This window comes from Caretta caretta, chromosome 2 (genome assembly GCF_965140235.1).
Source record: "Caretta caretta isolate rCarCar2 chromosome 2, rCarCar1.hap1, whole genome shotgun sequence".
In the NCBI taxonomy this organism is placed as follows: Eukaryota; Metazoa; Chordata; order Testudines; family Cheloniidae; genus Caretta; species Caretta caretta.
The window spans coordinates 102645685-102659820 of record NC_134207.1 but is presented as its reverse complement, the minus strand read 5'-3'; the positions used below and the strand labels follow the sequence as shown (position 1 = coordinate 102659820).

The window sequence follows — 14136 nt, the reverse complement described above, 5'->3', positions numbered from 1 at the left end:
CGTCAGACAAAACCAGTAATTACATGTAAATGCTTGTTGGCCAGTTGTCTTCAGACTGTAACTGTAGAGTCAGGCTTGGGACTTACATTTTTGCTTTGCAAAGGCGGGGTGAGGATGAATCAAGTTTTACAGCTGGAATGTAATGATGAAAATCTAATTAGTCTCCTCCCTGAAAATCTTATTGAGGCATTCAGATAAAAGAACTGTTTCAAAAAGGGTCAGTTAATGCTCCTGTGATCCGTAGTGCAATAGTAGTGCACAGTAGAGGCTGGATTGTCCATTGTCCTCCCTTGGCAGGAGACACAAGGGACCATGCACAATCACTGCTTTTTTTTTTTTGAGTACAGGGACTTCTCCCAGCTAGCACCTTGCTCCGTTCAGAACACTCAGAAGAGGAGCATGACGGATGTGGGACTTTGCCTGCTGTAAAGTAGGTTGTGGTGCACCCTTTCTGGGACGTAGCAGTGGGAGTGCTCCGGCTAGGGTAGGTTGTTCTGTGCCATCTCCAAGAAGAGGGCTCTAGCAAAAAGCCACAAGAGATCCCTTGTTACGCTGAGGGATGACCTATGACTGTCCACAGATAAGAGAAATCTAATCCACCATCATCTTGCCGGACCTGTCTGTGAAATTTGATAAGACAGGACTATTTGGTGAGCAGTGTTATCTCCGAGAAGCTGTAGTGCTGAACGGAAATGGCCTGGACCAGCTGTGGCCCTTGCATATGACAGCCCTCGAGGCTGGGTGTGAAAGTAACTGTTCCCCCTCATCTACATAATAATCTCACAAGCCTCAGTCATCTCCTCCTTATTATTCAGTACTTCCGTATGAAGGGCTGGTGAGCCTAGCGGTATGCAGTGGGCGCCAGCTCTGTGTTTAATAAACAGCACACTTTTAGGGCTTAGCCAAAGTCAACAGCAGTCTAAGAACTTGAGGTGATGCTGGCAGAGAGAAATGCTTTGAAGAACTTGCCTTGACATTCACACTACTGATATACCTGGCCATAGAGCTAAAAGAATGCAGAAATTTTTTCAGTTTCAGTGCTTTTCATTAGAATTTTGAATCTTTGGAAGAATTTGACTACTCTATAAGCTGGTCAAATACGATTTTTGAGAAAGGTGTTGCAATTTTGAAAAGCCAAAGGTGTTTGATGTTTTCCACTCAGCACTGTTTGCAAGATCAGGCCTTCTGATGTCAGTAGTATATAGAAATTGCAGTATTTCTTCCCTGTTTCTCAAATCTTTTCAGAAATCGTCATGAGAAGAGAACAAATGTGAAATTTATAATGATGCATCCATCAGCCTGAGCAGCGTAATTAAACTGACCTAACCCCGCAGTGTAGACAGTGCTAGGCTGCTGGAAGAATACTCCCATGGACTGACTGCTTCTTGGGAGTTCTCCAAGCAGTGTAGGTAGTGTCTACATTGAAGCGCTGCAGTGGCAGTTGTAGCATTTCAGTGCAGACAAGCCCTTAGATCACAAGCTTAGCCATACAATAGGTAAACATTTGGGTTCTGACAATCATTCTCTTCCTTAGGAATTAAATGGAGATCTCAGATCAAATGCCTGTTTTGAGAGTGTAATTAATGTTTCATGATCAGTTCCCATGATTAAGGCTAAGATTTTGTCATGGATATTTTTAGTGACAACATTATAAATGCTGGATGAAAAGCGGGTTTGGGGTGGAGGCTGACAGCTTGCGACCCCCTGAGGTGTTTGGAAGATGTAAAAATACAGCATTCTGCTAATTTATACAAGTCAGGATTGCTCCGGGAATTGCTGCCTCTTTAAAAAAAACTGTTCAGATTTCTCCATTTCTGTACGTGCTGGAATTCCTATTGCTCTCTCCCTCTTATTTTGGGAGTTGACACAACTGGTTCACAACCTTCCAGGAGTGTTCAGCATGCATTTCCTGCCGTCGCTGGCCAGCTCCACTGGCCCTTGCTGAGAAGTGCAGGACCATAGTCCCACCTCCTTCCTACTGCTTTTGGGGTGGTTGCCACCAGGGCACTGCATGGAGGATGTAGGGGTAGAGGGGGCTCCTTACGCCCATCTCCCTTCCACAGCCAGGCCCGATATTTTCTTTAAAGTAAAGTAGGTATTGTAATATTCTTGGGATAAAGTCTGTGGAGTGCTCCATGCCTTGGTTATAGCCAAAATTACCATATCTTGCAAAAGGATTCTCTCTCTCTTTTTTTTGTTGCAAAGATTAGGCTCCTTTTTTCCTACACAATAGATCTTAAGTTACCTTAGCAAGGAAAATCTTCTCTCTTTCACTACTGTAAGTGGCGCATTCCATTTCCCTCACCTGAAGGGGAAAAATCAGTGTTATAGTCAGTTGAATTCATGATGGAATATTTTTTATAAAGTTAAAGAAAGTTAAAAATTCTAATGATCTAATAAACCAATACTGAAATGCAGTTTGGCAGACATTTTATTAGTAATTTATTAGATCATACCTTGTATTAAGTAGTTCTATGCCATTAATATACATATATGTCATATACACACACTTTGGAAAAGGAATTCATGGCTGCTGGTGATTTAATATCGTTCAAATATAGACTGTTTTTTCCGTTGTACATTTTTGCTGAACATTAAATAGGGTTTTAACAGTAAAAATGTAAAGGAAAAATTAAATGCATGCTTTCATTGCTAAACTAAAAGCATACAGAAAAGATTTACACTTTATAGCTCACTGCTTATGTGTTGAGAGAAGCTACTCTTATGGCACAAATGCCCTTCTTTGTTTCTTACAAATAACTGTATTCAGTGACACAAAGCACAACTGTTATAGAAGTATTAGTATGCAGATGCTCTGCTGTTTTGTTAATGCATTTAATTAAATACAATAGCACTATTGTTTTTCTCCTTAATTCAATTTGTATGATGGTATAGAATTTAAACCAGCGTTAAATCATTAAAATTAGTTATTGTTTGTTGCTCCCCAAACCACTGCATCCTGCTTCACTCCATCAGGAAAGCTATGGTGACAAACTAACAAAATCTGGTAAAGTTTTGATCCTTCAGGGCACCAATGTGTAAGTACCTTGGGAATATTCAGCATAAAAAGAAATACACCGCAGAAAGCAAAAGAACATAGCCGCAATATTTTTAATAAACAGCTTTCTTTTTTCAGTTCAGAAAGCCTTAATTGATGATTGCATCCCTGAAGATAATTCTTAAAAAAGATTAAGTGGAGGGAAGAACTGAACTGCCTTTCTAGCTAGTTGACACATTTTCAATTGAGGTCATAGCCAAAATTGCATGCCTTACACAAACACACATTAGCCTTCTCCAGGAAGTTAAACTGTAGCTGATTTACTAATTCATACTTGTCAGGTTATAATTTGTTGTAGGTCTGTATTTGCAGATTAATTCTGTCATCCAGCTAAAATTCATCTGCTTGGAGTAATTTTACTGCCCAATGTTTGCAATATGATCAGTTGTGGCCTTGTTCTGAATCTGTCCCTATTAAAACTACTTTAATAAACTTTTTTTTAATAAAAGAAAGATAACCCCAAAATACTCTTCTTTTCAGCAGTTCAGTGCTATGTAAATACTAAAGGGCTGGCTTGAATCAGCAAAGGACAAGCACTGAGAAAGCACACATCATGGCATAGTCAGATCCAGATCGCTTCTCAGTGCAGCAACTATCAAATCAAATTGTGGAATTTCATGAGGTAATCAACAGAAATCACAAACACCATATGCCCAGTTATTCCTGATCCTACTGAAGTCAGTGGAAGTTTTGTCAATGACTTGGGTCTATTTCATCATCCTGATCCCAGATGAATAATCACTTCTAATAATAAGGTTTCTTTGCAATCAATCAGGAGACTCATTTACTTCATGCATTTAAAAAAAAAAAAAACCCTGTGGCTGACTGCTGAAGAACTCTCCCAAGTTACTAATTTACTACTACTCTTCATTGGAAATTTGCTTGATTTTGCAGTACATAGTCTACACCAACTCACAATTTGTCAACAGAAGTGGGAGCTACTCTCTGTAAGGGTTGCAGAATTGGGCTGAGAATCCCAGCATGGGTAGACAGACTTGAGCTAGTGCACTAAAAATAGCAGTGTAGACATTATGGCACTGCTGGAGCTTGGACCCGGGAAGGTCAGCCAGGGTGAGCTGCCATCAGGGCTGCAACTTGGAGCCTACCCATGCTGGAAATCATATCTCCCAGCTGCAGTGTAGACATTCCCTCTGACTTCCAAATAGCTTACTGAAGCACATTAGAATGTAACCCAACTTAGAAAAGTTGGCATGAGTGTAATGTTTGTCATTTTACTAAACAGCAGCAGGCTGGGCCCTTCACTGAGGGTGGGTGTGAGGAAAAAGGAGGGTAAGATGTTTCTTACAAGCAGACCTGTAAGTATAACTAGCATAAGAGATAAGACTGTGGATGACAATATGATTATCTAAAGTGAAGACCTGTTTGAAGAGGGGATTGGGGAATGCAATTTGTGGTTTTTACATTTGGAAGAAACTGGGGAACAAATTAGGCAAAGAGATTTTAAAAAAAATAATAGTAATGTAGCTCAGATTCAATGGGGATTTATACATTAAAGGATTGTAATAGACTCCTACCAGTGGGAGTTCCATCTTGTACAGCATAGAGCTTAGAAGTTAGAAAAGTTGTAACATCACGCAAAGAGGGGTTGAAGTGGAAATACAGTCCAAACCTTTTTATGGTCACGTACAGTAGTCTTTAGAAATAGTGAAAAGAGTAGTCAATATAAAAAATTCTCACCTCTTACATCAGGTACTGAGATGGCCATTGGAGACATTGATAATAAAGCAGAGAGATCACCTACAACATAAACATTGAAATGATTTGATAGGCTATAATTGCAATAATTTACAACAAACTTCAGCTATTTTTTTAACCCATTTCCAAACATATTGACCACCATTCTAATTTTAAAACCTAAAAGAAGTTATGTTATCCCAGTGCAAGTTAAATGTGAGAACACAGTTCAGTTGCAAGACAGATTAATTCTCTGAAAGGCATTTGGAGAGAGAGAGAGAACATATTCTATGGATTTTGCATGAAAAAACTAACTCAAGGCAAGTGAAAGAAAGCAGCATTGTTCCAGTGCTCTGTTTTTCATAGGCCTGTATTCATATCTCATTCTTGTTGTTTATAGGAGAGGCAGATGTGAACCAGAACAATGGGACCTCCACTAAGAGCACAGCGGTGACAGACTCCAAGGGCACAGCAGACTCAAAGAATGCCTGGAAGGAGGCCAACCCAGCTGACACAGTTGGTCGCCCCCACTTGATCCGCCTCTTTTCCCGAGATGCCCCAGGAAGGGAGGACAACACCTTCAAAGATCGGCCCTCAGAGTCAGACGAGCTACAGACCATTCAAGAGGACAGTGCTGCAACTTCAGAGAACTCGGATTTGATGGCTTCACAGAAACGCTCCTCTTTCCGGCACGGATCAAAAATGGCAACTGCAAGCACCATAGACCATGCTAGACATGGATCTCCAAGGCACAGAGACTCGGGTCTACTTGACTCGCTGGGCAGATTCTTTGGAGGAGAAAAACAAGTTCCCAGGAGGGGCTCGGGCAAGGTGAGCTCTGAGGAATAGAACAGCTACAGCAACATAAAATACAAATTTAAAAAGAAAGGGTAGGAGAAGAGAGAGGTGAACTAGGTAACCACCATAGAGCAAGAGTTGATTTAGTGAACAGGAAGGTATTGCCGGTGTCAGATATGTTTGGCTTCAGTAAGAAATACAAAAGCATAGCACTAGAAAATGTTATGAGCTTGCGAGAGAGCACGTTTATCAGTTTTTGGCAGAACCACTCTTCCAGTGTCTGGAAATCAAGAGTATTTATAAATCAGGGTGTGGCTCTGGAGACATTCCTGAGAGACTTATGAACATTTTATAAGTGGTGTAGTATCGGTATATTGAACAATTTAGGACGAAGCTTCAGGCTGCTTTTGCTTTTTCTGTCGGGACCATTTTGTGTCAAATGTTTCTCAAAACTAACAGGCACAGAAGCACGAGACAATCTTATGACAATTCTGCACTAGTATGGGGGATGGACTTGAAAATGGGTCTTTTTCCTTCTCTAATTTGTATGAGGCATTCTTTTGTTGGAATCTGCCTCACCAGCCTGTATTATAAAATCAGTACAGCTTTGTAAGACGTGAATGTGGTTGCTGTTGGGATAACTCGCCAGAAATTCTTCTGAAATGTGAACTTACTGTGGTCAAGCTATTTGATCCTGATTGCATAGGAGGGAGGAATAAATCACAATTGTACCTTCAAACATCTGTGGATTAAATACCAGAACTTCTGTGACCTCTGAGTGTTAACAGTTATTAAATTTAGCATAAGAAAACATCTCCACTGTGATTAAATAAAAAAACAACACCACTCACTCAGGAAACAGAGGTGCTGAGAGATGTAGAAAGTAGTGTACTAATCCTGGAATGGGCAGGAGTATATACAGTTTTATAAGGGTGCTGATATTTCCTTAAAGCTTTGGTTCCTTGACCTGTTGTTTCTGAGCTTAATCTTACTGATCTGTTACATTCACACAGCAACAGACTTTGTCTTCATTTGTGTTTGATTTTTTTTTTTTTTTTTGCTACAGTAATCCTGAGTGGGTACTTTGCTTTAAGAAAATATCACAGTGATGGGTAGCTGAAGAAATGAAGTTCATCCCTATGTGCCATGTAGTACAAAATACTCACTTTTGGGGGCAGTTTCTTATAATCCTCTTCCCTCAATGAAAATTTTTGATGCTCCCAACTGCAGGTTTACTTGCACACACGTTAAATTAATAATAATAAACTAAACAGCTGTAATCACATTTTGTTGTGCAGAACACCTGAGAATTTCAGACCATAATCAAACCATACACTCAAAAAAATAGTGATTTGATATCAGACATACTTGCAAGTTCCTACTGTACATGTGAAGTATAGCTTGTATTCATTTTCATTAGCATATGGCCTAGTGTGACAGACACTGGACTGGGAGTCAGGTTCTATTCTTGGATCTACCATTGACTTTGTGGGTGATATTAGATGAGTGATTTAACATCTCTGTTCCTCCATCTGTAAATGGGGAATTATGATGTTTGCCCACCTATGAAAAGCTCTATAAGGGCAAAACATTACAATGTTGTTTGTACAACAGCTAATGATATGCAATGAGCAGCCACTGTCTTGATGAGGGGAAAATTCTTTTCTTAGAATCCCTTGGCTTTTCTTGCTATCATTACAATAGGCATAAGTCACTCCTGATATTGATGGTGATTTGAAATGTATTCTTGAATGTGGTTGGCTAGCTTCAACTCTTGCTATTAATGTGTAATTACAGCATTGAGTTATCTAAAAACCAGTATATAAATGCTCTTTGTAGATCAATGTAAAATAGTATTAGAATCTGCACGCAGAAAAAATAAAGAGGCAGATATTTTTTGTGTAGCAATAAAAATGAAATCAATTTTCAGTGGTGGTGGTAGTGATCTAAATTGGGTGTAAATTGTGGATTCCTGTATTTACCAATCATTGTGAATCAATTTACCTTGAGGGGTCAGTTTGTAGTCATGTACTAACAAAAGGGAAGGTACTTTCATTGTCATCTTGGTTGATCTTCAGCGCTCTGTTAAATTAAGGGCAGAAATGACTGGAGTAGAAAATCTCAACAGCAAACTGTGCCTGCAGAGCAAAACAAAGCTTTCTGCATGAGTCCAAACAATTTTTAAGCCAGGAATAAAACTGATTTTTTTAAACAACCGCTTTTAAAGGGCAGCCTTACAGAGTTAAGCTGTAAGCACATAGGAACAGGTATCTTGGCCAAAGTCAGTGATGATTTTTGAACTAGCAACCCTGACTTCTAGTGCCAAAGCATCTCATTGTTGTTCCCAGAAACAATAATGCCGATGAATAAAAACATATCTTAGGAATCCACTCCAGGAATCCAACAAGTTCCTCGGCCTTTTGTTTCAATTAATGTTTCATGAAGCTTAAAATTAGTGTCAGTCATCTTGAATAGTTTGGGGGTCAGGAAAGGTTTGTGCTCCATATATTTGTGTATAGATAAGAGCAAATCTAGATATCTGATATTCTCATTTGTACTTAAAGCAAAAGAAATTAACTACTGAATTATATAGAATGGTAGAAAAGAAATGAGTGACCCTAAAAGCATTTTAAAAAAATCCAAAAAGAACTCAGGCAGTTTTCCAGCTTTGCTGCACACACAGTTCAATAGATGGCTTTGGTGCATAAGATATTGCAGAAAATGCTTCCTAGAGTGAATTACAAAGGGAAATACAATGTATTGTGGGGGCTGTTTATGTTGCTTGAATCAGTTTTGTAATAAGTGTGCAGCTTTGAGTTTAAGAGCTATTCTGCTGCTGCCTTTCTTGTGGTGTCTCCCCAACTACTTCCATCCCATGCACCACTAGGAACATATATCTAAACTGCCCACACCAGTAAATACTGGAATGTAGAGAAAACACTTGTTCTTTGTGCAGACTGAGGGCTGACATTCAGGCATAACAGATTATAAATTCCTCATGAAAGCATATTCTTCTTACACCCATGGGTGAAAAGTACATTAGTTAATAATGTTCTCTATTGTTTAAAAAAAGGTGGGGTGGGAACAAAAAAAATCTTGTTTTGTGGCCTCCAGGGAGCGAGTTCTCCCTTACCCTGGAATTTTGGAGTTGTGTTAGGGAAGGTGGGAGTTCTGGGGGCGTAAAATAAAAATAGACCCTCTAGAATATAAAGAGAGATTGTCTCCTTTCAATGGCAACAGCTGCGTTTGCCATTTTTTTCTTCCTTCTACCAAGATTTTTGATAACTGAACCATATCAATCATACACACAACATGAGTTTTGTATTGAAGTAAAAATAATCCTAATGAAGTCATTGTTATGTAATCATATAGGGCTTGAGTCTGCCATGTTTATGGTAGAATCATTATCACTATTGGGGGAGTGAGGCTAAGTAAGGATGACAGAATCAAGCCCCTACACAATTATGGTACAAACGTACTCAAGATTTTTCCCAATGCAAGACAAAGTTTCTTTGCGGTGTTAGTAGTGTTTCCTTTTTCATCTCTATAGAATTTAACAGGGTAAATTTCAAGTTTTAAAACTCATTAAAAAAATTTGAAACGGTCAGGATGATCAGATCTGTCCAATCCCCATTTAAAATTTGTGCTTACAAATAGTGTGTTTTCAAAAAACTAAATTTGTAAATTACATCATCAGAATTTTTATTTCTTGATTTAATTGCAAAGTTACTTTTGTTTTCTACCAAATCTTGGATTGTGATACAGTAACTTTTATACCCCAAAATTTAACATTATGTGCTAGCGTAGTAAACTTAAACTAGTTTTGTATGGTATGGTGGAATCTATGAAAAACATGTTAAATAATAACTCAAGGGCCAGACTTGATTGAAATGCCAAAGTCTGTATTAGTAAAGCCATTTGTATCTCCTGTTCGCATTACTGCTCAGTAAGTACACATTTTTACATTCTCATGTGCTATCTGCATAGGGCCCTCCTCCTACATTTCTTACACAGCCAAAGGAAGTTACGGGGGTGTAAAGAATACAGCATCAGGACATAGGATTTCCTTTCCCAATGTGTGAAGCAGCATGAAGAGTATTTATTACACTGAGCTCATCAATAAATTGGGTAAAATGGTGGTTTTAAGACTGCAAACAGAATGTATGTTCACCAAGGAATGCCCAGCAGAACTCTTCAAATAATAAATGTACATAGATTTGCTAGAATGACAGCTATTTCATTGGGTTTTTATATCCTTTTAATCTATATTTCAATGTGTAAACCCCACCCCACCATCTCTTCTGTCAAGATTCTAACACAATACACCCAGTGCCCTGAGGGTCTGGAAAAATATCAGCCGAGTCTATTCTTGTTCTAATTTAAAGTTTTGTTATCACAATGAGCAACATGTTGACTTTCAAAGTATAGGAAATTCTCAGCTTGTAATTATTTACTGTGACCTTTCTTCTTTTAATTCTTAGGAAAAATCCTCTTGTTGTGTTATCCACTGTTTTGTACACTTACCTAATGTACAAATGATGGGCTTGTAAAAAAAAGTATTTGATGTATTCAATGAAACTAGCTTTATGGTGGCTGTAATATAATTTGATTTTGTTTTCATCTTTTGCTTTGTGTGCTTCAACATTTATATTCATTTATTAAAATCACAGAGATCTGGTGTACTAATTCCTTAGTTTGTTTTTAACTATCTTATTGTATTAACAGTGCAGCTAGTTTCTTTTTATTTTTACTCATTCTACCCTGTGATACGTGTGAAACGGTTGCCAACATCAGGGGACAGAGAGAGAGAGATTCACCAACTTAACAGTGAAAACTCATTGATGAGAGAGGCTGAATGATTTTTTTCTTTGAGCTCAGTTAAATCTAACAGAGTGTTGACAAGAATGAATTAGGAATGTGTAAGTTTTTGGTGAATATCATGGGACTATTGATATTCAAGAAGTCATACTCCCGATTTACCTCAGTGAGAGCAGGATTGGGTCCTTATTGGGTAAAGATTGCCATCTCAGCACACTGGAGGGGTTGGTGAGGGAGTTGGAGACACTCTTGATGGAACATTCCATTATTAGAGTTCTCTCGCCTTGGAAAATATTAAAATACAGTGAATATATACTCAGCAAAGGAACACAAAGAATGATCTACAGTGAATAAATGCATGATGTGTGGGCTGCCACTTCTAGTTAGGGTTTCATCTTGTGTAATTTTGGTGCCAGCACATTTCAGATTTGCTCTGTAGTTGTCTGGTCTGTATTTTTATATTGCAAGTCAGAGGAAATTCTCATTATCATGTATTAAATTACACAAAACAAATACATATTGATAGCAACTACTGCAAATTACCAGGCAAGGAAAAAGATATGTGGTGCTGTACAAAAATGCAGCACAAGCCAACAAGTAAGGAGAGCAGGTGGGAGCATTCCAGTCCTATGACAACTGCATTTTGTTTGTGCATATGAATCAACTGACTGGTTTCTAAATGGCAATTTCTAATAATACAAGACTAAGAGGAGGAGGTGGTTGAAAATATAGAATTGTTTGAACAGATAATTTTGAAAACATGAAGTGACAGGCTGCAAGAGTCCATTTGGCTATACACGCCTTTTACATTTGATCTGAACCTGTGCTTCCTGCTCTGTGAATTGTTTCCTCTTTCTCTGAAGCTCAGCAATGTATTCCCTAAGCTATTCTTTGACTGACACAGTTCTGCCTGAACAACCATTATACTCTTCAAAATATTTTAAGATCTGCCTCCCTTTGGCTTGAGCCCGTTGCCAGTATAAGGACTTTTTTTCTTCTTCATCACATCCCTCCAGAAGATGACATCCTCTCAGATGAATCTATTCTAAAAAAGAATAAACTGTTCCAACAGAGGTAAACACTTTTACTTGGTCACTCTTGTTGTCAGATCAGTGTGACAGGGTATGCGGTAGAGGGCCTCTGGAACTCATTCTGATGTTTTGCCAGATGCTGGGCCTGTCCAACTTCAGGAAGCAAAGCAAGACTTACCTGTTTGACCAGGCCCTGTCACCCAGCAGACCATGAGGATATCTCGATTTTATTTTGCTATGATATACCCAGCGTTTGAGGCATTTATATTTAAATAAATACATAGAACCTTCCCTGGAGCAACAGTAACTTTCCAATAAGGTGAACAAACTATATATACAAAGGGTGAATATCACCCTGTGCAGAGGGCTTGGGCACAGAATAATCCAACTCAAGATCAAATGGTAAAATTTACGTAATACAAAAGTCTTCTCTTCAAAGGGGTGAATTTCACCCACTATACACTGGAGGGCATCATCCAGTACGCTCTTTGCTCCTTAATGCAGCCATAAATTTGCCCTACTGTTGTTGTGTAGACTAGATTAGATTGCCTTAAATTGTATTTTCTACTCACTTGTGCAGCTGACCCTGTATCTGACTATAACAGTTCTTCATTATTTGCTATATCCCCAATTTTTATAATCATAGAATAGAATATCAGGGTTGGAAGGGACCTCAGGAGGTCATCTAGTCCAAGCCCCTGCTCAAAGCAGGACCAATTCCCAATTTTTGCCCCAGATCCCAAATGGCCCCCTCAAGCATTGAACTCACAACCCTGGGTTTAGCAAGCCAATGCTCAAACCACTGAGCTATCCCTGCCGCCCCCAAAATCAATGATTCTTCTCTCAAATGCCATGGCACCTTTCATCCCAGGATCTCAAAGTGCTTTACAGACAATGACCTTACCCACAGCACTCTCGTGAGGTAGATATTATTAACCCATGGAGAAAACATAGAGGTTAAATGACTTGGCCAAGGTCACTCCACAAGCCTGCAATAGTAAGAAATCCATTCCAGGTTTCCTGCCCTTTAGTACCATGATTGTAGGTATCATTAGCAAAGTTTTCTGGCTTTCATTTGACATTTTCATCCAAGTTTTTTATATGCACTGTTTTATAAAACTATGAAATTCCAGGCCTTAATCAGCCTCTGATCATACCCACTCTCCAGCTAGAAGTATTGCTTTTCAGAATTACTAATTTCATATTTGAGCTATTGAGTTCAATTTTCTATCCAATAATCTTTTTTCCTTTATCTCTTTTACCAGGACCTCCATACTGTTGCAAGTTCTTTTCCATCTAAGCAATTTGACAATGACCTTGAAATACACTGTTACATTCTGCAGAGAGAGACAGAATGCTTGATCCCTAACTGTTTAACAAACACCTTCTCTCTAGTTCCCCTCTTTCATTTACAGCTGGCAAAATACCTTTAGGCAGCTAAAGCAAGTTCTCACCAATATTTTTCACACCCCTAAAACCACATTGTTAGTAGAAAACAAGCGTGGGTGAAACCAACAGTGCTTAGCACAATGGGACTCCAATCTCAGTTGGGGTCCCTAGATGCTACTTTAATATAAATAAGAATACTCCTCATATCAGCTTCTTGCAGGATATACACAACTCTAAACAGACTTTCACTATGAGATTCTCTAGCCCCTCATCCATGACTCATTTTCACTTATAAGATTAGTTGAAAATGAGTCCTGGGAAGTTGTAGCTGACAAGTTTCTATATTACAATAAAATCTCTTGCTCAGGATTTAAGCCCAATTCAGGTTCTTTATTTAAACTGGTGACAGCAGAGATGTTATTAAGAGAGCATCCTTAAATCTATTTGGCAAAACAAATGAGTTACTCATTAAACTGACAGTTGCAGGGTTTTGGGGATGGCTCAGAGGGTTAGAAACGGAGCATTTCACTTCTAAATTGTTAGGTCATACCCACCCTATGGACCTTTTACTGCAAGGTTCTCAGCTCCCTCAACATCAGTGGGAGCAGAGGGTGCTCAGTCATTCATAGAAGATTAAGACCAATTTAAATAACAGCAAATAATTGTTGCTATCTATTTGGTAGCCCATATAAAATGAACTGGACAATTTAGTCCCTCATGGGCATGTATCTTCATCACAAATTGAGTCCTTTTCCAGCAGATTATTTTTTAAAGGAAAACATAACACCAGTAAAATGGTTTTACAGCAATTTCCTCTGAAAAGGACCCTGTCATGCAAATTTGGCCTGAAGTAAAAAAGTTATTTCAAAAAACTTACAGCCAATTAAAAAGAACAAAAACACTCCTGGAAATCTTTCAATTCCAAAGTAACATTTTCCTTCAGTGTTCAAAGCTCATGCTAATGATACTGTGCTAATGCATGAGAGCTATAACGTGAAATTTCCAGGAAACTGACTATAATCTACAGTTCACAGATTCCAAGGCCAGAAGGGACCATTGTAATCATCTAGTCTGACCTCCTCTAAAACACAAGCCATAGAACTTCCCCCAAATAATCCCCAGAGCAGATCTTTCAGAAAAACATCCAGTCTTCATTTAAAAATTGTCAGTGATAGAGAATCCACCACGACTCTTGGTACATTGTTTCAGTGATTAATTACCCTCATTGTTAAAATGCACACCTGTTCGAATCTGTCCAGCTTCAACTTGGAGCCATTGGATTGTATTATAAATTTCTCTGCTAGATCAAAGAGCCCATTATCAAATATTTGTACTCCATTTGGAACC

The 14136-nt window shown here is 38.6% G+C and overlaps 1 protein-coding gene and 1 long non-coding RNA gene across 7 annotated transcripts in view; one reads left to right on the top strand and one right to left on the bottom strand.

Annotated features, from left to right (window-relative positions):
- The window catches only part of MBP (myelin basic protein), a 174027-nt gene that overhangs the window by 133797 nt on the left and 26094 nt on the right, over positions 1 to 14136 (top strand). For all 4 annotated transcript variants that reach the window (XM_048840084.2, XM_048840085.2, XM_075125341.1 and 1 more), the window contains one exon: positions 5154 to 5584. In XM_048840084.2, coding sequence (XP_048696041.2) covers positions 5154 to 5584 — 431 coding nt within the window. The remainder of the gene's footprint in view (positions 1 to 5153; positions 5585 to 14136) is intronic.
- Positions 1 to 14136, bottom strand: part of LOC142071060 (uncharacterized) — a 42954-nt gene that overhangs the window by 7624 nt on the left and 21194 nt on the right. For 2 of the 3 annotated variants that reach the window (XR_012667013.1, XR_012667012.1), the window contains 2 exons: positions 4757 to 4816; positions 2246 to 2305 (listed from right to left, as the gene is read on the bottom strand). This is a non-coding gene — a long non-coding RNA (uncharacterized LOC142071060). Of the gene's footprint in view, positions 1 to 2245; positions 2306 to 4756; positions 4817 to 10531; positions 10653 to 14136 lie in introns of all 3 variants that reach the window. The other variant, XR_012667011.1, reaches the window with a different exon arrangement.